This window comes from Gouania willdenowi, chromosome 24 (assembly GCF_900634775.1).
Source record: "Gouania willdenowi chromosome 24, fGouWil2.1, whole genome shotgun sequence".
Classification (NCBI taxonomy): Eukaryota; Metazoa; Chordata; class Actinopteri; order Blenniiformes; family Gobiesocidae; genus Gouania; species Gouania willdenowi.
This window is the reverse complement of record NC_041066.1, coordinates 20,169,256-20,195,060: the sequence shown is the minus strand read 5'-3', so window position 1 is coordinate 20,195,060 and position 25,805 is coordinate 20,169,256. Positions and strand designations below refer to the sequence as shown.

The window sequence follows — 25,805 nt, the reverse complement described above, 5'->3', positions numbered from 1 at the left end:
AAATGTAAAGTAAATGTTTAATACAATAACACATGCACCAAAAAAAAAAACATTGAATGATTCTTGGTCCAGCCACACACACCCACAGATATTTTCAAATTGCAGTATATTCATCAGTTAGCATATTTTACAATTCATTTACAGTCATCTTTGTGACGTTATAAAAATAAAATCTTGAAGTCACAATATTACAATGAGGATTTTTTTTTTCTTTCTTTCGAACGAAGGCATCAGGATGGAAACCCAAAAATGTTTTGTTTTTATTAAGATAGAAGTAGAACGTTTGCTTTCTATTGACATGAAACGGCATTAATAAGACATTTAATCTGTAAAGTAACACTGAAATACATGTTTTTTTTTTTACTTAGAATATCAACAAAGTCGCTACAGTCCACTGAGTCGAGGTTGAAAAATCATTAGTAACACAAATGCGAATAATTTTTTTTTAATGTACATTTTGGCAGATGTGAAAAGGTAAGTGGTATTTTGGTTTTGATCCCTTTCTTCAGATATTTAAAAATGCAATAAACAGTAGAAAATCACAATTTAGGATGAAAATCTTGTGTTTTTCAGGTGTTATTAGTTTGTCTTCATATCAGTCCTTCATATGTATGTATTTAATTACACAAGCATAACAGTGGTATTGTTTATCAATGCATTAAAAACTAAAGTTTTTGTTAATTTCAACAGTTTATCTCCAGTATGTCAGATTTGTCACCATCGAGTGGTAGAGCTGCAGGCCAACCAATCAGCAGTTGTTTGTCAGGGGCGGAGCCAATGGAAAGCTTAACGATTGGACAGCTTTTTTAAATTCATCACTGAAGAAAGTTAAAGGTTCCCTGGTGAGTTTTAAACTAAAGATTTACCACAGATATACATTTTACATTTCATTTCAGGCTGTATTACAGTGGCTAGGATGAATAATTAAACCATTATCTTTCTCCTATAATTAAATTGTTATTTTAAAAGCTTGTTAATTCACAATATGAAGGGAAAAAAATGTTCACACTGTTAGATGTCAAATCCAACTATTTTATTATTTAAAATGGTTAATTAAGTGATTTTAGTTGCCATTAGAAAAAGCAAGCATGACTTAAATGACATTTGTGTGGCTCTAGTTTCCACAATCAGGCTTAAAAACACATTTCTATTAATGCTAATCTTTGTAAATGCTGCAAGATTGAATGTGTCTCTCATAATTAAGGCCATAGTTCAGTTTAGTCGTGCTTAATTTCCTGCAGTTTATTTTGGAAGTCCAAACTGTTATCAGCACTTCTGGCACTTTTTGTGTGAGAGAAGTAGAAAAGTTTCCTTCTCATCTTTTCTGTTTTTCGTGGATTTCCTTTTTTTTTTTTTTTTTTTTTTAAGTTCCCTTTTGTGTCCCTGTTTTCCCAAATTCGCTGAGTTGAGGAAGACTGAAAGTGAGGTTTGACCATGCTACTGCTGGATTATGAAAAAAAAAAAATCTCAACACCAGCATTTTTAACTGTTGTGAAAAACTATTTATCCACAAAAACAAGTGCCTCCTTTTTCACAGATTAAACCAAAATGTTCAAGTGTTGTAGAAAACGAACAAGAATATGAAATCCTTTTTTTCCCCCAAAGCACAATATATAAAAGTGAGCTGATGTCATTTCCTGTGCAGACTTGACTTAATATTGCTAAGAAAAATCTCTGACTTAACTGTCCTTGTGTAGCGTCTGATGGAGGTGGAGAAAAAGTGGTTTCTTTGTGAGCAGATGCAGCTTCTTCCTCTTAAAGTCTGTGGGCTTTTTGTACCTGAGAGACAAAGAAGAATATTTTCATTTACTCAGACAACTGTTCCTGAGGAAATCCACAGCTGCCAGTCTTGGTCAGAAGCGTCTGCTGATCGCTTTGATGTTACCTTTGAAGTTTCCTTGACTTCCGCGTAATAATTCAAGCAATATATTTTTTATCTTCTTTTTTGAGTAATATGTTAAAGCCGGGGTGTCAAAGTCATTTTAGTTCAAATACGGAGCAGTTTGATCTCAAGTGGGCCACAGATTTTATGCAGGAAAACGAGTAATTTCAAAAATATTTTGCCCTAGTTTGCACTGCTATCAATAAATGATAGATATCAGTCCCAACAAGATCTTCACTTTACATTTCCTAGATTTTGTGACAAATTTCTATTTAAGGGAAATATTATGTAATAATTTGTAAGAATGTTGAAGTTTTTTTTTATAGTTTAACATTAAAAATGACTGCAATCAAGCAGTATAAGCACCAGGAGTGTTGAATTTAATTTGATGTTTCCTTTTAAGTTTCCTTGGACGTTTCCTTAACTTCCGTGTAGTAATTCTAGCAAGATTCTTTTTGACAAAAAGGCAGAATCTTCAAAGTAGATTTCCTAAGCAACAATTGTCTGAATAAAAGAAACCTTAACATATTACTCAAAAAGAATCTTGCTGGATTAAAGACTTCACTGGAAGGACCTCACGGAATGTTTGCCTGTAAGGTGTGGCTTGCTCGGCGGACTCACAGCTCGATGACGATGGGTCCTGGTTTGACCTCGTCCATCTCCATGAAAGCGAAACACTTTGTGCTGGTGAACCTCTTTTTAGGTTTGTAGTGCTTGAATTCGAAGAAGATAGCTGCACCTGAGGGGAGAAGAGAGGGAGAAGTCCTATTTCGGTGAATTCTGTAATTGCAGCAAGTTCTATTTTGTTTATCTTTTTTTAATATGTTTCCTTTGATAGGTAAGAATTCTTACGAAAGACTTCAAAGCAATCACTAGATGCCTCTGAGGAAGACTGACGGTTGTCAATCGAAACATGTCAGGAGATCAAATTTCATGAAAAAAGTTGTCTGAATAAATGAAACCATAACGTGCTAAATTCTGATCTAAAAAAAACATGGAGGATAATCCAGGCCTCAGCCTTTCTGTGCATGTTCTCAACATGTTTTCCTGGTGAAAACCACAAGTAATCAGTGAACGTTTCAGCTTTACCTTTTGGTAACTTCTCTACGTGTCTCTGGATCTCTACGTCCACGCCGAAGTGAATGTATGTGTCCTCCTTTCTGCTGGCCACGGGCGTGTCCTGCGCGGGGTTAACATCCACGCCGTTCATGTCTGCAGACGGGAAACACAAAGACACAGACCCGTCTACACACACCTGAACGCTACGTGATGTGGCAACACGTGATTGATCGCTCCCGTACCTTTGACGCTGACGGTCATGTAAGGATCAATGCACTGTCCAGCGTCCTTCAAGCCAATCTTTTCAATCTTCAATGTCAGTAGAGTCATCCCAGGCTCTGAGGGTAACCGTGGCAACAACGTACCTGCAAGTGGGCCAAAAGTACCGACGTAAGTAGGTAGTAGGGATGTTCGATATGCCAGCAAGTGCATATTTATTTATGTCAATATCTTAATAAAATGTAAAAACAGTTTCACACTATAGAACTCTTTCACGTGACGCCGCTACATCATGCCTTTCTTGTTCTCCCTCATTCTGGTCATCAGACAGCACTTCTGATTCTGTGACTGTTCATAGACTTGGTGCTGCTATGGACTCTGCTTTATCTGTAGATTCATCTATCTCAACTTCTTTGCTGGTAGATGGTCTGCTGTCGCTGCCTAGAATAAATTAAGTTTTAGTAAAACGCCTATTTTTTAAGGTTGATTATAGCCTATTAAGGTAAATACAAGATTACTGCAGTCTTGTAACATAGAAATAACTTGTTGGTACAAAATAATATAATTAGCTAAAATAGCTTAATTTAGTACAGCCAAACCACTTGGTGTAGTTAAAATAAAATGAGGACAGCTTTTAAGATATTTAAGTAAAATTAGAGGAACAGTTCAATTTTTAAATCTGAGCTTTAAAATGCTCTAAACAGTGAACATGACTCTTGATTCATCTTCCTCTGTAATTGGTAAATAAAAAGAGATCAACAATATGAATAACACTGTTTGGTTAATATTTCAACGAGGCACAGGGCTACTTTTTCTGCAGGCAATTAGGAATTGCCTGTTTGTCATATAGCAAATAGATTACAATACACAATAGCCTACTAAATATTCATCTTAAGTAAGTATACTGATAGATTAATATGCTGTAGGATACCAATGACAAACTCTACCGCTGGTCATCATCACGTAATATCTATTATTTATTTTGGGTAGCGTCTCGCTTGTTAAGCAGGTGAGCAGTCGGCTAATTTATGCCCAGCTGTGTGGCATTGAGACAGGCTACTTCACAACAGAGACAAATAAATGCAAGTTATAGCTTGGCAACTGAGGCTTAGGAGGCAAACAACACACTCCATTCATTTATGTTACCTGGCTGGTGGGCAGGGGAGGAGGTGTGTTTCTGGCTGTAGCTGTGCACTGTCAGCTGCTACAACAACGCGCCTCTGTTTGTGTCCGCTTTGCACCATTAGTATCACACGCTTTTAATCGACGAGCACTTACAGATGATCATATCAGTATGGGCAAAAAAAAGAACTTTCAAAAGGGCACTTGCTTGGTCCAGAGGGCAAAGGGCAGGTGCTTTAGCACCACCTAGTGTCTACCTGTGCACGCCACTGATTTACAACATTAAACAATGCATCGACGCAAATGTTTGTAGTTAAAGAATCTCAAACTCTGCCCATGCTTTAAAGGGTTGCGTTACCAATAATTCAGAGCTGGGCTGCGGTGGGAAGGCGTACCTTGTGAAACTGCAAGTGAAGCAATCAGGAAGGAGCGATGAAGCCATGCACAGAGAGAACACACACACACACACAATCAAGCAGCCCTTCGATTAACACGACAACACAATACTGTGCAACACCAAATCAGGCGGAGGAGACACTGGGTGCGTTCGATGACGTGTGGGAATACCAGGAGCTCTCTGCAGGAAAGCATCCGTAGCACCAGCTCCTGCTGCAGCATCTTCATCCTCCTCCATCTCCAGGTTCTCCTCCTCACCAGGAGCCAGGATTTTTCTTACAGAGGGGAACAAAACAACAGCATTCTAAATGATGACACACATTATTGACACTGCCCTTTATTTTGGTTCTTTATTCTGATCTTCAAGAAAATCAAATATATTATGGCTGTAACTCAACCTGATTTTACTCATAACCCCCACACATCTATATCTCTGTGTTAGTTTTGGTTGATTGTACACATCAAGGGTTCTTAATGTTGGGGTCAGGACCCCATTTGGGATCGCCAGATGCCTCCAAGAAACTAGGAATATTATTTTTAACTATTTGAGGCCATTTTTGCTTATTTTTAACCTTTCTCTGCAACTACACCAAACTTGCCATATTTTAACCTAGTTTTCTTGCCATATTTTTGCTCCTTTTAATGCATTTTCTGACACTTCTCCATCAAATTTCAATGCCTTTTCTGCACATTTATTTTCCCCATTCAAGACATTTTCAGCACTGATAAACCACTTTTTTCCACCTAAAGTTGCATATGTTGACCCGTTATTGTCACTTTTAGCTTCTTTTCACCATATTTCATGCTTATTTTTGCCAATTTAACCACATTCAGGATTTGTCATGCCAATTTAAACTAATTGTTCTTACTAATGGTTTCGATTTTGACACTTTTAACCCTTTTCACCACTTTTTCTGTCTGTTTTTGGCCACTCAAACTTGCAAATTTTAACCTATTTCTGTGGTTTTTTTTTTTTTTTTTTTAAAAAAAAAAAAAAAAAAATCCCATTTCACCATTTTTGGTCATACCCATTTTATTTCTGATTAAAACAAGGATTTACAACTTTAAGAGGACTATATAATAGTGCACAAATAATAAACTTCCTGGATAACAGTGGATATTATTCAGCTTTTTTTTAAAATTGGAATACTTCAATAAAATACTAGTTAGACACACACACACACACAACTTTTACTGGGATTTACACATGTGAGGGTTTTTACCTTAAGGGCACCGGCTGGACATCGAAGGGAAACTCTTTGTTAAAGGTGAGAATGTTTTTAATGACTGTTGGAAGAAAAAAAAAAAAAAAAAAAGTCAAGGAAGTAATATTCAACTATCCCAGTGACTTACTTTTAATTTTATTTGGTTTTTGTCTCTTCAAACACTTACTGGTTTCCAGTTTCTTTAGGTCCTCTAGATTAAACTCTTCTTTAGACTGAGCATTCTGAGGAGCAGCAGAAAAAACACCAACTTTGTTCATACACCAGGGATCATTGTTCAGGAATATAAAACTTATATATAAAAAACGTTTTTTTTTCAGTACAGCATTTTCTCTTCTTTGCTTGAAATCGACCAACCTTGCTGAACATTAATTTAGAAATATAACATGATTCCGTGTTTTCGTAGCTACCTTCCATACAAGTGTTAAGTGATGGATTAATTAATTCAACCCTAATGTAACAAAAAGATCACAATGACTAATACCACAGACCTGCAGACTGGTGCTTCTCATCTCCAGGCATGTTGCAATTTTCCCTAAAGTTTTCTAGAAACAGATGAAACAAGTGGCGAGGGTCAGTGAATCATTGAGCTTGTCCGTACGCGCACACACACACACACACACACACACACACACACACGGTAATGATTACCTTCTGCTCCTCTGTGAAATCTGACGAGTTTGACGCCTGGACTTCTTTTTGGAGTTGTCTCGCCAAACTACATGAAGAAGCAACAACAAGAAGAAAGTCATTAATGATTAAAGCATCTTTGTGGATGTAGGAGGATCTTTGGCGCCTCTAGTGGTCATAAATATATCTACGGTTTGGCATGTGTTCGAACGCCTACAGAATAAGATAATTGGGATGTTTTTTAATCACTTCTGTTAACATACGGCTATAAAATCAAGCATCTAAGCTTTTAGAAACATTTGTGAATTACCTTTTTTTTTCCTTTTTTTTTTAAATAAAGAAAGGTCCATCTATAAGTGGGAATAAAGGGGAGATCTTTTTGAGGTCCGTCCATAAAGTCAGTAAAATTATGGTCCATTATTCTATGAATCTGTGATAACATTTATTTATTTATCTGAATAATATCCACTGTTATCCAGGAAGTTTATTATTATTTGTGCCATAATATACAGTCATCTTAAAGATGTAAATCCTTGTTTTAATCAGAAGTAAAATGGGTTAAAAAGTGACCAAAAATGGTGGAAAAGCTGGTGAAATGGGATTTTAAAAAACACAGATGTTGGTTAAAAATAGCAAATTAGAGAAAAAACGAACAGGAAAAAGTGGTAAAAATGGTTCAAAGTGTCAATATTGCGGTTGAATTGGCCAAATTAAGCATGAAATATGATGAAAAGAGGTTAAAAGTGACAATAATGGGTCAACATATGTGACATCAGGTTGGAAAAGTAATGGAAAGGGTTTAAAAGTGCTGAAAATGTGCAGAGAAAGCACTGAAATTTGATTAAGTGTCAGAAATGGGAGTAAAGTAGCAAAAACGCATTAAAAGGAGCAAAAATATGCCAAGAAGAAAAAGTGATGAAAATGGGTTTGAATATGGCAAGTTTGATGTATAGACATTAGGTGGGAAAAGTGGTGAAAATTGTTTATAAGTGCTGAAAATGTCTTGAAAGTGGGAAGAAAAAAAAAGATGTGCAGAAAAGGCATTTAAAATTTGATTTAGTGACAGGAATGAGAGTAATGTAATGAAAATGCATTGAAAGGAGCAAAAAAAATAAAATATATATGGCAAGAAAAAAAAATCATGAAAGTTTGGTGTAGTTGCATAAAAAAATGGTAATTTTTTTTTTTTTTTTTTAAATGTCCTGATTGTTCAAAACATATTCTTATTTTCTTGAAGGCATCTGGCGACCCCATCCCAGTGTCTCATGACCCCAAATGGGGTCCTGACCCCAAGGTTGATTATTATAGGAAAACACTGCAGAAGTAGATGGGAAAATGACATGATGAAAAGCCTCCAGCATTCCTTAGTCAGTGGATGAAACCCACCCATAACAATGAGAGGGTGTGGTTCACTATTTCCCAACACTCAGAGGAATATTGGCCCATTTCTGCAGCTCTGCATTGGTTCACCATGAGCTCACAGAGCTGCAGTAAAAGATGCAACATGTACACAAACACAGGGTTTGGTTTCCACCCAGCTGAGGAAGCGAACACACACTGATACACACATGTCGGTGATGATGACTTACATTTGGTACTCATCTATAGCCTCCACTAACTGTCCCCACGAGTCAAAGTCCGTGCCCTTTTTAAAGCTGGCGTGCCATTTCTGGACAGTCTTGTTGACGTCCGTCATGTTGGTGAGGCTGAGGCTCTCAGAGCAGCATAGCCGAGTTGGAGGCTCATCTACGGGGCTTCAGCTCAGTTGTGTGTTCCCCTCACCCCCGGAGCAGCTATGCACACACCGCCCGGTAACTCCCGGAACGAACGGACCAAGCCCTTTCTGCAGCTCACAGACCGTCTGCGGCACGGAGGAAGTCCCGCCCACACCGCGGGGAGCGAGCGGCTTTGGGAATCGGAGCGTCCCGGGTGAGTGGAGTCAGGCAAACTGCGGCTGAGCCAAGTCTCAAATCTAGATGTTTGTGTTAGTTGCTAAATGAATTCATTTTGAAGTGTTAAATAATATCTACCCGTGTAATGATTGTTATGTCAAAGTTTAAAATGGATGTAAGTAAGTTTTATTTTTGTGATATGGTCAGTACATGTTTTGGTAATTGGAATTTTCTCAAACGTGCTCTTATTTTGACTTTGAAAATGGAAACTTCCGGTCACACAATGTGGGGAAAAAAACAGGCGTTTTTTGTTGTTTTTGTTTCTGTCTTAGTATATATTCTGTTTAGTGGGTTTTTTGTTTTGTTTTGTTTTTTTTTTTTTTTTTTTTTTTTTTTTTACCACTCAATTTTAATTATGTCAACATGTCTCATTCATAAATGTAAATATTAAAAAAGAAAATGAGTACGCTGAAAACTACTGAACCTGATATTAAGATTTCCCTAATTATTGGAAATGTGTGTCTTTTTTTGTGTGACTTCTGATATGTTTTGAAGTATAGTTATTCTTTTTTGTTTCATTTCTGTTCCTGGGTATCAATGTTGTGTATTGTGTTTTGTATTAAATAAAATAAAATAAAATTAAATAAAATTAAATAAAATTAAATAAAATTAAATAAAATTAAATAAAATTAAATAAAATAAAATTAAATTAAATTAAATTGAATTGAATTAAATCACTGTTTCAAAATGTCCGGGGTCTCAATTTCATTCAGGTGGTACATTAAGGTCCAAACTAAATTGGTAAATGAGTAAGAACCCTCAAACATTGACTCGAAAACAAAAAAATATTTTACTCAAAATCTTAAGATTTTACTTTGAAAACAAGTGGCGTGTGAGTAGTTTCCGGTTCCTGTATGGGGCGGTGCTTCCGCGCTCTGAGTGACAACATTGTAGAAAGTCGTCATGTCCTCCTAAAGTTAAATATCCTGACAGAATGAGGTTATAATGGAAGAAACGACGACAGGTTCTGGTGCAGCCGGTGTGGACTCGTGCTCACTCTCTGAGTTTTACTGTTTAATGAGAGTTGGACAGAATTCAGACTGGCTCTGCTTGGCTGAAAACGCTTCGGTACAGTAATGTTAACGTTAGCCACCGGGGCTACATCTGAATTAAAGTTAATGCTACTCCACGTCCGTGGTATACAGATACTGTTTTTATTTAATGTTTGTAGATGTTCCCCTGTGATTATTTATGTGAGTGAACTGCAAAGTCGGTGAATGAGTGAAATGTTTGCTTCTTTCTAGACTAGCCTCGGACGTGGAGTGGATGTTAGCTACCAGCTGCTGTCTCCCAGTTGTCCTCTTATGATCTCCAGACTACACTGTGTCTTCCATCTCAGAGAGGGACAGTGCACAGTGGAGGACAAAAAGGTGAACAAAGTGACTCAATACAACATAATGTTTTATTAATTAGCTGACATATAAATACAATTTCTTTTTGCTTGGTTTTGTAAATATGTATTCCCCCCCATCAGCCAAAAAATCAGCACTGGAATGGATACAGGTGTGCTATAAGTATATTGAGCTGCTGACAATTTTTAGCTTCAGTATAGATTCGTTTTAGTTTTTTTTTTTTTTTTGTAGATTAAAGTCTTAAGAACCCTGTGCCAATTGATACGAAAACGTAAGTCTATGCATACGCAGCGCCTCTCATTGGCCAGTTAAGGTGACTTAAAGTTCCGTTAGTTTTATTTTAGCTCATATTTATTTTTAGCTACCCCGCTAACCCTTTTATTTTAGCCCTAACCCACGAAATACCCTAAAATGTTTATTTTTTTTTTTTGTATATGTATTTTAAAGGTGGAATTTGCCGTGTTAAATATGTTAAAAATGAAAAAATATATATGTCAAAAGTGGGATTCAAACCCACGTAAGTGGAAGGAAGGATCTTTTGGTGCGACGCCTCAGAACACTCGGCCATCCTGGCATGGTGAAAACACAGCCGCATCACGCTTATGTAGAAAAAGTCTGGAAAACGTACCCATAGGAGGCTATCGATACGTTTCCATATCAATAGACACTTCATATTTATTTTTTGCTCTCCCGCTAATCCTTCCATTTTAACCCTAACCCAGGAAATACCCTAAAATGTTTATTTTTTTTCATATATGTATTTTTAAAGGTGGAATTTCCCGTGTCAAATATGTTGAAATGAAAAAATATATACGACAAAAGCGGAATGCGAACCCACAGCAGTGGGTACGACGCCTTAGACCACTCGTCTGGAAAACGTACTCATAGTCCAGGGGGCTGTTGATACGTTTCAGTATCAATAGACACTTCCTAATCGATTTATTGTCACTTAGAAAATGTAGTCTATGAAAACTGTGATGGAAATTTTTAGTGAACAAACAAATACTGCAGGCATTTCTATTTTAATTTTTATTGCCCATTTAAAAAAATATATTTTTTGTTGCCTTTATGGAGCTGGACTATGAATAATTGTATAAATCAATCAAACTTTATTTATATAGCACCTTTCTCACAAATTGAATTGTAGATTTAAGTGCTTCTCAGAAATTTGCTAACGTGATTGACAAAAGTTAAAAATGATTAAAAGGTTTCAAGACTAATGTACACAGAGGGAATTTAATAAAATAATTAAAAAGATGACAAAATAAAAAGTCAGAGATAAAAAATTTTTTTTAAAACAAGCACAGAAAGGAACAATTTTTACAATATAAAACGTTAAAATTTGCATAAAAACATGAAAAGTGAACAACCATAAAACATATAAAAATCACAAAACACTATTTAAAAGCCAGACTGAATGAATAGGTTTTTAGCTTGCATTAAAAAAATGTGATTCTCTTGGCTCCTCCCAGATCCCCTGGCTGGCTGTTCCACCGTCGTGAAGGATTCTCCAAACTTTCTAGTTTTGATCTTTGAAGCAGTTAGTTGTATTCTGAAAGACAGTTTGTTTATTGGTGAATTTTAATGTTATATCCCATATTATTTCAGCTCTAATGTCAGATGTTTTTCAAGTGTTAACAGTAAAACGCAGTTGTTTAACTAAGTGTTCATCTCTTTCAGACGCTGAACGGTGTGTGGGTGAACGGCTCTCGTATTCCTGCCCACCGACCCTACAAGCTCAAGCTTGGAGACTCCGTCCAACTCGGAGTTCCTGTAAACGGAAACAAAGTAGAATTCGATTATGTCTTCGAGAGACGGCCGCTCACAGATTTTAAGTTTTGTCTTCCTAAAAGACATACCGAGAAAACTTTATCACATGGAAATTCCAAGAGGAAGTTGACGACGGAGGAACTTGAAGCATCGACCTCAAAGCCTAAACTCTACCGCTGCTCCACTGGAGACAAGTCGTTGGCACAGCCCTGCCCTCTGTCTGTGAAGGATGTGCGTCGGCTGGACAAAATAGCGGCACTAAAGGAAGACGAAGCCACCTGTGACCAGGACAACCTGCAGACGTAAGCCCAGGAAACAGCATTAAAGATGACAGCTCTAATACAAACAAACACATAGGGTACAAACTGTTATACAATCCTTCCAAATGCCTGTAAATATCTAACAAAACTATAAACGACTCTAAACACACACAGATACTACTTCACTTTGCTAAATGCAGTACTTGTTCCTCAACGTTTTCATACTCTGTTCATTTTACCTCCACCAAGGAAGTAATAATTCTGTATTTTCACTGGCATTTATTCATTTGTTGGTCTCTTAGCTGGATTTTGTCAAGATTTCTTAATTGATTTTGACACAAAATAGACCTTACGGCCATGAAAATTTCCTTTAAAATTTGGAGAGGCTCTGGATCAAATAACACATTCTACATTAGTTAGAAGAGAAATTCCTATCTCTCATCATTTGTAAAATTTCAAAAATTCATATCTCTGTTATTTACAGAGCCCCTAAAGGGACATCCAAAAATATTAATTCTTAAAGGAAGAAGTGTTTTTCTGTAATTCTGTATCTGTTTGTTGTTGTCTTGCTTGTTGCGAGGCATTCTGTGCATTTCTGTTGTCCGTTTTGTGTATTTATCCTGTTAAATGTCTGTTTTTTCCAGTCGTATTGTGTATTTCTGTTATCGTTTTGGTTGTTTGTTTGTACTGTGGGTTTGCAGAGTCTTTTTTTTTTTTGTTTTTCTTTTCTTTTTGTATACTCTTGTTATAATTTTCGGTAATTTCTAATGTTTTTGGAGTCATTTTGTGTATTTTTGTTGCCATTTTGTGTTTTCTGTTGTCGTTTTGTTCATTTTTTTTTTTAGTAGTTTTGTGTTTTTGTGGTATTTTCTGTCTTTTTTTCTTGTCTTTTACTGTATTTTTTTGCAATGTAGTAATTTGTTGTATTTTTTAATGTATTGTTGGTGTGGGGAAAAAAAAAACTAGGTTATGCAAAAAAAAAAAAAACTGAAATAAAGAGAGAAAGAAATTTGTCCCGCCCCCCCAGGTTCAGGATCAGACGTCAGAGTTCATCACAATGGAGTCATTCTCAGTACAGGATATTCATCCGTTTATTTGATTAATTTGACTATATTAATTTCAGACAAGCCTTTAATGAGTGAATGATCACATTACCAATATCTGGAAAAGAGGATAATTGGTGCTTGGCAGAAGTTTGTTGCTCTCAAAGTGCTCATGTTTTTTTGTATTTCATTGTTTAATGTGTTTGTCGTTTGCGTTATCTTCAGCTACAGTCAGAACCTGTTGGTCTTGAGGGCGCAGGTGGATGACACCCAGAGGCAGGTCGCTGCACTGGAAGGAGAGCCGCCCCGAGGCAACCCGCTCAAAGAGGAGCAGGTCAGAGAGCTGCAGGATCAGCTCAAGATGCTCCGGGAAAAAATGCAACGGATGGGCGCGTTGGAAAGATCCTTCAGCGAAACTCAAAGACAGCTAGAGGTGAGAGGGGGTTTGGGGTTTTCTAAGCCATATGTGTCAAACTCAAGGCCCGGAGGCCAAATTTGGCCCTGCAGGAGAAATGTCACAGAAACATGAATCATTGTGTAAATTACCAAATTTTTCAGTTGTAAATTGAAGTATTTGTAAAATTTAACTTAAAAAAAATCCAAAATCTCCCCAAATTAAAATAAAAATTGCACAAAAATAAATAAAAATGAAAGGACTTAGATGCTTGCTTAGATATTGTTGATTTGTACCATACTTTGTCTAACTTATAACTGGAAGTGCAAACTTAATGGTGAAATTTTAGTTTTCCCGCCTAAAACCTGTTTAAAGAAATTACCAAATAATTCAGTTGTAAATTGTTGATGGAAGAACTCTAAAATTTTTCCAATCTCCTGCAATTTTGTCTCAAATTATTAAAAAAAAATCTCCACAAATCAAATAAAAATTGATCAGAAAATAAATAAATCAAAGGACATTTAAGTATCTGTCAGTTATTGCATAGATATTGTTGATGTCTTCCATACTTTGTCTAACTTATAACTGGAAGTGCAAGCTTGAGCATATTATTATTGAAATTGTTCGTCTTGTGATCAAACTTGTCCATATTTGGCCCTTGAACTACAATGAGTTTCACACCCCTGGTTTAAGCATTTAAAACCTGTTTCCAATTTTTTCCACAAATAGGACTAACAATGTCAGATTTTAGATTTTTTTAAAGCTATTCTCAACACAAAAATCCTGTTGCATTACACCCTGTCCCGTGTACAGTAGATGTTGTGTAGTTTGTGGACTGTGTAGCATTTGTATTTAAATGTACAACATTGGGAATAATGTTGAGAATTCTTAACTGATGATGGATAAAGTGTAACTTTTTTTTCAGGAGCAAAAAACCCAGCAACAAGAAGAGCTTCTGAAAAAACAGCTGGAAGATGCTTTACAAGAGGTAAATGTGGGAAACAATCACACAGGCTTCCAAACTAACTTACGGTACATACGTTAGTTGACAGATGTTTCTGAGTCCTCAGCAACAGAAAGTGATGGATGAACTTTGTCATTCTCGACGAGGCTTCGAGGAGATCCTCTCTGCCAAAAAAAAAGAACTCGAAGTTACGAAGGTGAACTAAAAAAAACACATTACTATATTTTCTCCATTCCTGTAGTGTTTTTTGGGGCTCAAGTACTCCCCTTTCTCTTATTTGTGAATCCATTACCCACTTTGTTTGACTACAACATTTTGCTCAGATTACATAGAGAATAATGACGGAATAAATGAGTGATAACACAGATTATAAAGAATCCCTTTGTAATTAAGTGGAAAGAAACCTATTTAGTGCCTCCTGAATAGATTTATTTTTATAAATTTTATCATTTATGGTCATCTCCCTCCTGGTGTGGGACCAACCTTTGTATTTTCAGTTGATGTTCTAATGAAGATCATGTCTATCATCATTTTTATCAACTAAAAAATAAACATTATAAAACCCCATATTGTTAATACTTTGTTAATTTTCCACTTTCTCTCTCTCTCTCTCAAGTACCCCCTATAGAGCCATTGTGTACCCCTAGGGCAGACATAATAACAATATTAATGCATCAATTTCATATAGCGCTTTTTTGGACACTCAAAGTCGCTTTACAGAATTAAGGGATTATTTTTTCACTCCACACTTCGTGGTGGTAAGCTACTACTGTAGCCACAGCTGCCCTGGGGCAGACTGACGGAGGCAGAGGCTGCCAAGGTGCGCCATCGATCCCTCTGTCCACCACCAACACTCACAATACATTCATACTAGGCAATGTGGGTGAAGTGCCTTGCCCAAGGACACAATGACAGATACCACTGAGGTTGCTGCCACCCCACTGTGGCACCTGGAATTCTCAGTGGTCTCCCATCCACCTACTAACCAGGCCCAGACCTGCTTAGCTTCCGAGATCTGGCAATGACAGGCTGGTATGGACATTGGCAACTGGCGGCCCGGGGACCACATGCGGCCCTCTGTCTAATTATATGCGGCCCCGAAGAAATACAAAGAATTACAACATTACAGGAAAATACAGTAAAAGACAAGAACAACTCAGAAAATACTCCATAAACTGACAAAATTACTACAAAAAATAACAATAAAGAAAACAGTAATACACAAAATTACTCCATATAACACAAAACTTCAACAAAAATACACAAAAAAATACAAAATTACAGAAGATGACACCAAAACAACAAGAAAAGTACAAGAAAATGACTCTGCAAGCCCACAACACTAACAAACAAGCAAAAGGACAACATAAATACACAAGATGACTCCACAAAAACATACATTTTACAGGAAAAATACACAAAAGGACAAAAGAAATGAACAAAACAGACACAGAATGACATAAAAACACACAAAATTACTATATTGTTCTTTCATGTGTTAATGCTCAGATTGATCATTATTCTAAATGTTGACATGAATGTTGATAACGTGGCCTTTCTATCAAACAAACACATTTTTGTGGCCCTAGGTGTGATAGAAGTTGCCCACCCCTGCCCTAGGGGTACACGTACCTCCATTTGAGCAACACTGTCTTAAACAGTCTTATTGTGTGTGCGTGTGTGTGTGTGTGTATAGGAGGAGAAAGAAAAGGCTCGGGCTCAGAAGGAGGAAGTCGTGACACATGTGACTGAAGTCCTTGAGAATGAGCTGCAGTGCATCATCTGCTCTGAGCTCTTGATTGAGGTCGAGTTGCGCTTGATTTTCCAGAATATGATCAATTTTTCCACAGAGTACACATGGAATGCAACATTTGAAATCATACAGCTCTGGAGAAAAGCTTGAGATTGTCTGCACTTAGCGCTGAAATGTAAATATGATCGTGGTGTATTTCTGACTCCTTCCTGCAGGCGGTCACTCTCGGCTGCTCTCACAGCTTCTGTAAATACTGCATCCAGCAGTGGCGTAAAAAGAAAGACGAGTGTCCCATCTGTCGACAGGCCATCCAGTCCCAGACCCGCTGTCTGGCTCTGGACAACTGCATCGACGGCATGGTGGACAACCTGAGCCTGGACATGAAGACCAGGAGAGAGACGCTGATCTCAGAGAGGCGGGGCCAGGTACATCAGAGAGGGAGAGTTACTGCATCCAATCATAACCTTTTACAGGCCCAAACTAGGGCTGGGCGATATAGTCCAATATTTTTATTTATTTATTTTTTCCAAAATTGTGATGTTCTAGGGCTGGGTAATATATCGAGTTTTCAATTTTGGCGATATAACAAAATTACAATATCGCCTATATCAGGATTGGGGTCCATTATATTTTTCTGTTACAGTTACGTTTTCAATGACAATTTAATTACAATTATTTTTTGTCCTCAGAAAGTGAATTCCAATTACGTTTTTTCAATTACTAAAGTTCAATTACAATTAATCACAGTTCCTGAGCCTGAAATAAATAACCTAATAAAAGTTAACCTTTCTCTTGTGTTAGCTTTCTGTTAGCATATCTTATGATAACGGTTCCTAAATCAGCTGTAAAATACACTAAAAACAAATATCTATCATCTAATTTCTTTCATATCTATTGGTTGCCTTTTTAGGCTTCCTAATCAATAAAAATATAGGTTTTTATTTTTTTGGTGTGTGCATCTGATCCTTTTTTGTGTCAGTATACCCCTTGATTTTTTTTTTTTTTTTTAAATGGTAAAATGTGGGAAAGCTTGATATGAAACATATTTTAATAATCAATGTGTAGAACTGTAACATGGTTCTTCAGTTTAGCATTAATTATTTATTGGCAATTACAATTAGAAAGTTCATTTTCTGAACTTAATTACAATTTAATTTAACCCAGAATTGTTTTTCTGGTAAAACTTTATTTTAATTAAAATTATGGAGATTTATATCAGCGTATATCACCATTTTGCAAAAATAAATATTGAGGTGTATTTTTGTCTATATCGCCCAGCCCTAGGATATACGATATGAATCTCAATTTCAAAACCATACATAATGCTCACCAGAAGGTTTTACCAAGAAATAGAAAAGTAATGGTATGATTTTAAATTTAAAGAGTTTTGTTTTATTTCTTCCAGTGATATAGTGGGAAAATATAAGTGTGTATTTCTTTCTTCTCCTTTTAATTCAATTATTTTACTGTACGTTTATTGTTTTGTTTTTATTCTTTGTTGAAAAATTAAATCAACACGAAAATTAAATGAAAAGTATATATTGCTCATTGCAATTCACATTTTTCTGCTCAGTGCAGTTTCATACAGTTCAAATTTAAGGCTTGCTTTAGTTTTCTGAGGATATTCTGGTTTAATTTTTGCAAAATGTTGATGTTTATGACATAAGTGGTGTCTGTTTAGATTTTCTTCCTTTTTAGAGAATAAAAATCAACTTTTCCTTTATAGGAGTTAGAGCCAACATTAATATTAATATCATATTTTGTATATTATAAATGATATAATATTAACATTAATGATATGTTAATATATGTTGGTATAACTAATTAGTACGAGCTGTGGTAAAGCAGTGACGTGGCCCCTTTTTTGTTTTTCAGGCACTTTACAGGTGAAATAAGTTGATCAGCTGCTACAAAATGGACGATGGTGACAACGTGGTAGAAACAACAACAAAAACCACCTCCGATCTACAGAAATGTAGGAGTTTAAAAGATCGTTCCTGTTGGAGTCGTGATATTGACTTTATGAACATTTCCTGGTGGAGAATTACAGGATAGACTTTGTTTGTATTTGTCTGAATTAAATAATAAAGTTTCTGTTTTGAGTTATTTATTTGTGTTTCTCAGGTGCAAATGTAAGAATTAATAAATACCTCTATTGCACTAGGGACGGGCGATATAGACCAAAAAAAATGTATTCCTATAATTTCTGTTATTTATCACAGTAACGGTAAAAATAACAATAAAATAAAACTCTTTTGAACTTAGAGTAAACATTTTCTTTACAAACACAAATTGAATAAATCAACAATTAACATTAAAATGGCTTCTATAGCTGCTGACTCAAAGAAATGTCCTGATATTTTATTGATCATATTTGCATGAGGGTCACGCTATTAGTGTTAATGTATGCAATGCAGTGAAATTTTCTAAAAAAATATTTTATATCTGATGAGTTGCATAAAGTCATGACATTCTCATAATTGAGTTAATATTTCAAAAATTACTCAATTATGATTTTATGAAATTCTTTCTCGTAACACTCCTAATTATTAATTATTTTTTTCTCGTAAATATGTCATTTTTTCCTCAATTATGACTATCATAATTACATTCTTATAATTATGACTATTTCTAATTTTTATGAGTTTCAATCTCAAAAATGGCTTTCTTAATCATAAATATGACTTTCTATCTCATATTTATGCCATTCTTTCTTGTAAATATGACATGACTTTCTTAATCATAAATGACATTCTCATAATTATGAGTTTCTGTCTCAAAAAAGAATATAATTATGACTTGTCTCATAAATATGACTTTCTTTCTCATAAGTATGAATTTCTTTCTCGTAATTATGACTTCACTAACTCGTAATTATGACATGACAGTGATAGAAACGGGATTCCATGTTAATGACGTTATGTCCAGAAGAGGTCGGCAGTGAGTTGATTATGTCACTGTGAGTTTTTCCGTATTTCTTGAGGTCTTCATCATAAATTATAAATATATCAAACACTATACTACGCCTTATAAGAGATAATATTTTTTATTATAATAAATAAATAAGTTTTTTTGTTTGGCTCTGTGTAACACCCGTGTTTGTACAACGTCATTTTGTTGACAGGTTGTCATGGTAACTCAGGCTACGATAAAAGCTGAATGACTGCATGAAGAACTCAGAAACGACTAAAGTAGGTGAAACTATCCTCAAAAACGGTCCGTAATATTGTATATAAGTATTTATTGCTTGTTTTATAATATTGTAAGTTCAGTAAAACTTTGAATTTTAGCTCATTTTTACTTTTTTCTGTATCTACACCAAACTTGCCATATTTTAACCTATTTCCATCACTTTTTCTTGTCATATTTTTGCTCCTTTTAATGCATTTTTTCTACATTATTCTCATTTCTGCTACTTCTCTTTTCTGACACATTTGTTTCCACTTTTAAGACATTTTTTGACACTTATAAATCCTTTTATTAAATTACTTTTCCTACCTAATTTTGCAAATGGTCACAAACTCAATAAAATGTAAAAATGTGATATTTCTTGTTACTTTCATTACTTTACATATATTTATAGGGCAAAATAATGTTGAAATTGTTCATTTGGCCCTTGAACTGAAATATGTTCAACGCCCCTGGTTTAGCGGAACATCTTAGAAACTAAGCAATGTGTTTACTCTAATTTATGCACTGTAGCTTTGTTGTTTGCAAATCCAGGTCAATATTAGCGTTGGAAAATACATTCACACAGCGAGGATGACGAGACGGACCATAGCTGAGGACCCAAACTGGTCACTGGCCCTCGTGCCCTGCCTGACACACTTCTGTCTGAAAAGTGTGGTGAAAAACTTTGACGGTAAGTTGATGCTTGTGGTAGTTTCCTGTGCTCGTAAGCAATAACAATGAGTTTGATTTAAAAAAAATAATAGAAATACATTGTAAAATTGGAAATAAAGTGTTCATTATGGTTAGTAGACAAACATAGAGGGCTTAACAAGTTCATTTGACCACCACCCAAAGTTGGTGACCTAATTAACAGCATTGGTGATTACCAAAATCATTCTTAAGCTGATACCCGGAGTTTCTGAGAAACGTCTCGATGTCCCGCCCTAAACAGCCTCACTTCCTCCCACTGCCTCTGCCAATCTACCAGAAGCCACACCTCTATTTCTCTGCATTGCGGAACATAACAGGTTGCATCGGGTCGCATTGATATAGGTCTATGGGTCAGCTAAGAGCCAAAATCATATTTACCTGTTTGCTGTTGTGACGCACGGCCTTGTTTCCGTGCACAGTTCCACATTCACTTTGATTGACAGTCTTAAAAACAGGAAGTCAAAGCCTATTGGCTGGGCGCACTCGGCGATCGTTTCCATTTGTATAGGGGTCTATAGGACGAAGGAGGGACTTATATACATTATTGTACAGTATATGAATGACCACCGGTAGTAGACCATTCTCAGAAACTCCGGATATCAGATTTAATACATCAATTTATACTGAACAAAAATATAAACGCAACATTTTTGTTCTTATTTTTCATTCATGAGCTGAACTCAAAGATCTAAAACATTTTCTATATACACAAAAGACCTATTTCTCACAAATATTGTTCATAAATCTGTGTTAGTGAGCACTTCTCCTTTGCAGAGATAATCCATCCCACCTCACAGGTGTGGCATATCAAGATGCTGATTAGACAGCACGATTATTGCACAGGTGGGCCTTAGGGTGGCCACACCCCCGATGATGACGAGCATGCAGATGAGCTTCCCTGAGACGGTTTCTGACAGTTTGTGCAGAAATTCTTTGGTCATGCAAACCGAGTGTTGCAGCAGCTGTCCGGGTAGCTGGTCTCAGACGATGATGGAGGTCCTGGGCTGGTGTGGTTAGACGTGGTCTATGGTTGTGAGGCCGGTTGGATGTACTGCCAAATTCTCTGAAACGCCGTTGGAGATGGCAACAGCTCTGATGGACAACCCTGCAGTCAGCATGTCGATTGCACGCTCCCTCAGAACGTGTGACATTGTGCTGTGTGATTAAGCTGAACATTTGTAGAGTGGCCTTTTATTGTGGCCAGCCTGAGGCCCACCTGTGCAATAATCGTGCTGTCTAATCAGCATTTTGATATGCCACACCTGTGAGGTGGGATGGATTATCTCTGCAAAGGAGAAGTGCTCATTAACACAGATTTGTGAACAATATTTGTGAGAAATAGGTCTTTTGTGTATATAGAAAATGTTTTAGATCTTTGAGTTCAGCTCATGAAAAATGGGAGCAAAAATAAGTGTTGCGTTTATATTTTAGTTCAGTATAGTATGTAAAAACTCTGTAACTGAAATCATATTTTTAATAATAAATATAATTATTATTGTTGAATTTTTTAATTTACTGATTTACAAAAAAAACCTGAAAAAGTTGTTTGTACTATTGTTGCTAAACTATGGAGCGTCGATTGCAAAGTTGCGCATGCTAAAATAAACGGCAACATTTAGCAACAAACCACATTTAAAAAAACATGTAAATATTTGTTACTTTGGACCAGATTTACAGTATTTACATTTGTGCTATTTGTTTTCATGTAAAAAATATTATGTCAATGTTCAATCTAAATGTCACGGGTGAAACTAAATATTTAGCTAATATGCAAATTCACTGGAAGTACAGCATAAAAGCGAATTTGCATACTAGCGAGATATTTGGTGTCACCGGTGACATTTAGATTTAAGATTCAGATTTAGATTTAAGATTAAACGTTTAGATTTTGATTTAACATTGACATATTTTTATGAGAAAAAAATTTCACACGTATTGCTGTTAATCTGGTCAAAAGTAACGTAAAAAAATCATACAATATACGTTTTTTTTTTTTTTTTTTTAAACATGATTTGTTGCTAAATGCTACAAAAAGTTTATTTTAGCATGTACAACTTAATAATGGGCACCCCATATTAAACTAGACGTTTATTAATGTGTACGTGTCCTTATAAATAAAACATAGAGCCTCTACATTAACACGTTCCCTTTCTATTGAGCAACTTTATTTTGGTGACGACTGCTTTATTTTGTATTAAAATCACAATTCAAAAAAGGACTTAACTTGCTCTTTTTTTTTTTTTTTTTTTCTTCTTCAAGTTTTATCTGGAAATTTTTCATTTGATCAACTTGAACCCGACCAACGAGCCTTCGTTGAGAAGGAGCTTTCCCCCTCGTGGCCCCTGCATCTCACGGCCCACACAGTCCCTGATGGCGTCTACTGGATGAGGTGCTGCCAACTGAGATGGAGTCTATGTGACGTTTCTCTCTATGGGGAGAGCTGGAAGCGAATGTTCTTTGAGAGGCACTTGAAGGAGGTCATTGAACTTTTTGTTCCGGGTTCCACTGATCCAACTACACTATCAGAACTGATTCTTCTATGTAGTGATTATGTGAAGAAGCTGGAAATCTCACAGCTGCTGCCACCCATCAAGGAGCCCGAGGATGAGGATGAGGATGAGGATGAGGATCAGGATGAGGTGGAGGAAGATGGGTCAGACCTAGAACTGGAGAATGAGGAGGAAAAACCTTGTTTCCACCACTTGGACTTCAGCATTCTGCTGGACAAGCTGGAAAACTTGGAAGAGCTACATTTAAAGTACGCAGTGAAAAACTGTGGGATGAACTTTGAGTGGGCCATGTTTCAGATGACCGATCAAGACTGCAAAAATCTGGCCAAGGCTCTGGAATCCTGTAAGACGCTAAAGGTGAGCATTTTCATTGAGTGACCAAACATCAAACTCAAGGCCCGGGGGCTGAATCTGGCCCTTTAGAGTATACATTTTGGCCCGCAGCAGAAAGAAAAGATGTCAGAGAAACCATGAATCATTATGTAAATGAACATCTAATTCAGTTGTAAATATCTCTAAAACAAAACACAAATTCAATGAAACTCTACAATATGATATACAGTATCATAACACATAATGCCAGTCATTTTTACTCTGAATGTGTTAAAAGTACACTCAATTTTTCCCAAATCCTTACAATTTACATTAAAATGTCTCTCAAAATCAAATAAATTGAAAGTGAAGATCTTGCAGAGACTGATATACAGTATGTCACTTATTACTTTGATATTATCAGTAACGTTCATATTTTATGATTTATTTATACATGGAAATTTCATCTGGTATATTTTGCTCAAGCTTTGTGTGTCTTAGTTCAGTAATTTTTTTTCATTCATTTTGTGATTTTGTTTTCTATGTTTTTGTCACTTTTTGCTTTAATATTATCAGTGCTATACATATTTTATCATTTATTTATACATGGAACTGCAAACTAGCGCACAATAATAATAATGAAGCTCCTAAATTGCATACTACAATATTTTTGTTTTAGCTCAATTGTTACATTGTTCTTACTTTGCTTTTAATCAGAAAGTGTCTCATGTTAAGATTGTTCTCATTTTCTTCAGGTTTTCAAGCTACGTGACAGCCATGTGAACGATAGGCAGTGTCGACAGCTAGTGAAGGCCCTCCTGGATCATCCGTCTCTGAGGGAGCTGGACTTAGCTTACAATGTGATTGGGGACAGCGGAGCCAGAGCAATCTGCAAACTCCTCCTCAGCACCAACAGCAAACTGGAGACACTTAATCTGTGTTTCAACAAAATCACCTGCCAGGGAGCAAAACCAATCGCTCATGCTTTGTCCAAAAATTCCACTCTCCTGTCCATTAACATGCGTCTCAACCATCTAGGGGACGAGGGGGGGCAGGCTTTTGGCAAGGCTTTGCTGAAAAATAAGACTCTACTTGAACTGAACCTGGGGTCCACAGGGCTGACCTCGCCGACTGCTTTGACACTGTCAGAAGCACTGGAGCAAAATACAACTCTGAGGAAGATCAACCTCTCCTGTAACAAGCTTGGTGAGGTAAGTACGGAGTCAAAAGATTGTTAGGTTGAGGTTTTGTTTATTTGGACAAGGTTTTTCTGGAGATGTTTTTCTGATCGCCTTTGATTGTTCCTTTGAAGTTACTTTGAAGTTTCAGTTTCAAGTGAAACTTCAAAGGAATCGTCAAAGGCTATCAGCAGAACTCCTTCGTCAAAACATGTCAGGAGATAAAAAAAATTCTGAAAACAAAATGAATCTCGCTAAAATCATGAGTCAAAAGTTTGATAAAATAAAATTTTAATGCTCTCCTCTCCGTTAACATGCTTCTCAATCATCTGGGGTATGAGGGGGGGCAGGCTTTTGGCAAGACTTTGCTGAACAATAAGACTCTACTTGAACTGGACCTGGGGGCCACAGGGCTGACCACGTCTACTGCTTCTCCACTGTCAGACGCACTGGAGCACAATACAACACTAAGGAAGATCAACCTCTCCTGTAACAAGCTTGGTCAAGTAAGTAAGGAGTCAAAAGTTTGATTAAAGAGTTCATAGGCGGAGTTTGAGATTCTTGCCGGGGGGCAAAAGAAAAATTTTAATTAAATATATAGATTGTCTCGAGATTCGCACCAACCGCAATGTGTGTAACGTATATAATAATTCAAAAAATATTACTAACATAGTTGATCCTGTTGACAACAAAAATGTGCGTATACGAGTCATTTGATGTTGTAAATTCAGCTTCATTTTTGCTGCAGTGCCATACATGAACTGCTGGACGCAGTGTTGCTTCACCCTGTGCATTGTGAAGAAGAATTGCACAACAAAAGATGAACCAACCTAAAGTCCCAAACGTTTGGGTCCATTTCACTAAAAACTTACACTACACACCTGAGGTAGAACTAACATCTGTGACATGAAACTAACAGTAATATGTTAGAATCAAAGCAGCAGAAAACTATTTTATTAAAAAAAAAATTAAAATGAAAAAATGGCCTTGAAATGAAGACGATGGTCACATGACTCGAGCGCCAAAAAAATAACTTGTATGTTTTAAAGAACAAAAAATGAACAACAATTCATATACACAGTCATTGTGTTTTATGGCACTTAAAATATTTGTATATTAATTACATTATATTAAGAATTGTATTTTTTTTCGAATGACTTTGGGAAAACTGTAATGAGAACTTTTGCTCCCCTTGCCTTAACAATTTCTAACTAAAGATAGACCTTACGCCATGGAAGATACCATTAAATCCAGATAATTTTGTCAGCTGTGCTAATAGTAAAGTGTAAGTTTGTGTTTCTTTGTGCAGGTTGGAGGCAAAGCGCTGGAATGTGCAATGGCTAAAAACAGCAGTATCATAGAATGTGATCTCCAAATGACAGAAGTTGATCAGAAGTTTCTAAGTTGCATCAACCGCAAGGTTATCCACAATCAGATTTGAGAAGCTGAGGAACTCCGGGAAAGAAATGTGTCTTGAAAGTACATTTTGTTGAGTCCTACAAAATAAAATGAATTTGAAAAGAATGTTGGGATTACTGCAGTTTGGTGACATTTGCTTCAAAATGGAATAAATTCCTTACTAAACCAGAGAAATAATTTACTTAGTTTTTCTTTTGTTATATCTTATTAAAACATTAAATATAAAACCAATAATAACTTCACTTACCTTCCTTGATGAAAAATAAAAAGAACGGGACTTAAAGGGAAACAAATAAATTTAAATCGAAATAAAAACAGCACAACAGTCAGTGTGGTTGCTTGGCCATGCATTATTTAATCAGTCAAACACCTTTTTGCAGTCAACAAACACACCTTTTATCGTCAAAAATGCATTTATAAAAAACATTCCCTGCTCAAATTGTCCTAAATGTGAGATTGTGTATCACACATTTATTCAACCAAGC

General features: G+C 36.2%; 2 protein-coding genes across 6 annotated transcripts; one reads left to right on the top strand and one right to left on the bottom strand.

The window, feature by feature from the left end:
* Positions 1 to 2: 2 nt before the first annotated feature.
* On the bottom strand, positions 3 to 8,410 carry aida (axin interactor, dorsalization associated). 3 transcript variants are annotated; one of them, XM_028440330.1, is made up of 12 exons: positions 8,121 to 8,410; positions 6,553 to 6,619; positions 6,393 to 6,446; positions 6,071 to 6,125; positions 5,902 to 5,965; positions 4,850 to 4,953; positions 4,678 to 4,686; positions 3,184 to 3,306; positions 2,972 to 3,094; positions 2,504 to 2,621; positions 1,680 to 1,779; positions 3 to 818 (listed from the first exon to the last, which is right to left on the bottom strand). In XM_028440330.1, the coding sequence occupies exons 1-11, from the start codon at positions 8,225 to 8,227 to the stop codon at positions 1,680 to 1,682; spliced, it is 924 nt and encodes a 307-aa protein (XP_028296131.1). In that variant the 5' UTR covers positions 8,228 to 8,410; the 3' UTR covers positions 3 to 818. The 3 variants fall into 3 exon arrangements, with proteins under 3 accessions (XP_028296131.1, XP_028296130.1, XP_028296132.1); XM_028440329.1 differs by lacking the exon at positions 3 to 818 and having other exon boundaries at positions 1,300 to 1,779; XM_028440331.1 differs by lacking the exons at positions 3 to 818; positions 4,678 to 4,686 and having other exon boundaries at positions 1,300 to 1,779.
* On the top strand, positions 8,183 to 25,425 carry LOC114458073 (E3 ubiquitin-protein ligase rnf8-like). 3 transcript variants are annotated; one of them, XM_028440322.1, is made up of 12 exons: positions 9,342 to 9,551; positions 9,728 to 9,853; positions 11,516 to 11,907; positions 13,134 to 13,341; positions 14,228 to 14,290; positions 14,373 to 14,462; positions 15,963 to 16,070; positions 16,235 to 16,444; positions 17,895 to 17,994; positions 19,144 to 19,210; positions 19,743 to 19,881; positions 22,161 to 22,296. In XM_028440322.1, the coding sequence occupies exons 1-9, from the start codon at positions 9,429 to 9,431 to the stop codon at positions 17,907 to 17,909; spliced, it is 1,335 nt and encodes a 444-aa protein (XP_028296123.1). In that variant the 5' UTR covers positions 9,342 to 9,428; the 3' UTR covers positions 17,910 to 17,994; positions 19,144 to 19,210; positions 19,743 to 19,881; positions 22,161 to 22,296. The 3 variants fall into 3 exon arrangements, with proteins under 3 accessions (XP_028296122.1, XP_028296123.1, XP_028296121.1); XM_028440321.1 differs by lacking the exons at positions 9,342 to 9,551; positions 19,144 to 19,210; positions 19,743 to 19,881; positions 22,161 to 22,296 and adding an exon at positions 8,183 to 8,460 and having other exon boundaries at positions 9,733 to 9,853; positions 17,895 to 18,125; XM_028440320.1 differs by lacking the exons at positions 9,342 to 9,551; positions 9,728 to 9,853; positions 11,516 to 11,907; ... (4 more) ...; positions 16,235 to 16,444; positions 17,895 to 17,994 and adding exons at positions 18,917 to 18,978; positions 23,479 to 23,934; positions 24,243 to 24,407; positions 25,211 to 25,425 and having other exon boundaries at positions 19,722 to 19,881; positions 22,161 to 22,768.
* Positions 25,426 to 25,805: the final 380 nt, after the last annotated feature.

Excerpts from the sequence above, each read along its gene's own strand:
- aida (XM_028440330.1), bottom strand. The coding sequence starts at position 8,227 with ATGACGGACGTCAACAAGACTGTCCAGAAATGGCACGCCAGCTTTAAA. Across the intron at positions 6,126-6,392 it reads TGAGAAGCACCAGTCTGCAG|AATGCTCAGTCTAAAGAAGA; the intron begins GTCTGTGGTATT and ends GCTGCTCCTCAG. Across the intron at positions 2,622-2,971 it reads CGTAGAGAAGTTACCAAAAG|GTGCAGCTATCTTCTTCGAA; the intron begins GTAAAGCTGAAA and ends TTCTCCCCTCAG.
- LOC114458073 (XM_028440320.1), top strand. The coding sequence starts at position 19,187 with ATGAAGAACTCAGAAACGACTAAA. Across the intron at positions 19,211-19,721 it reads AGAACTCAGAAACGACTAAA|CTTTGTTGTTTGCAAATCCA; the intron begins GTAGGTGAAACT and ends TATGCACTGTAG. Across the intron at positions 19,882-22,160 it reads TGTGGTGAAAAACTTTGACG|TTTTATCTGGAAATTTTTCA; the intron begins GTAAGTTGATGC and ends TTCTTCTTCAAG.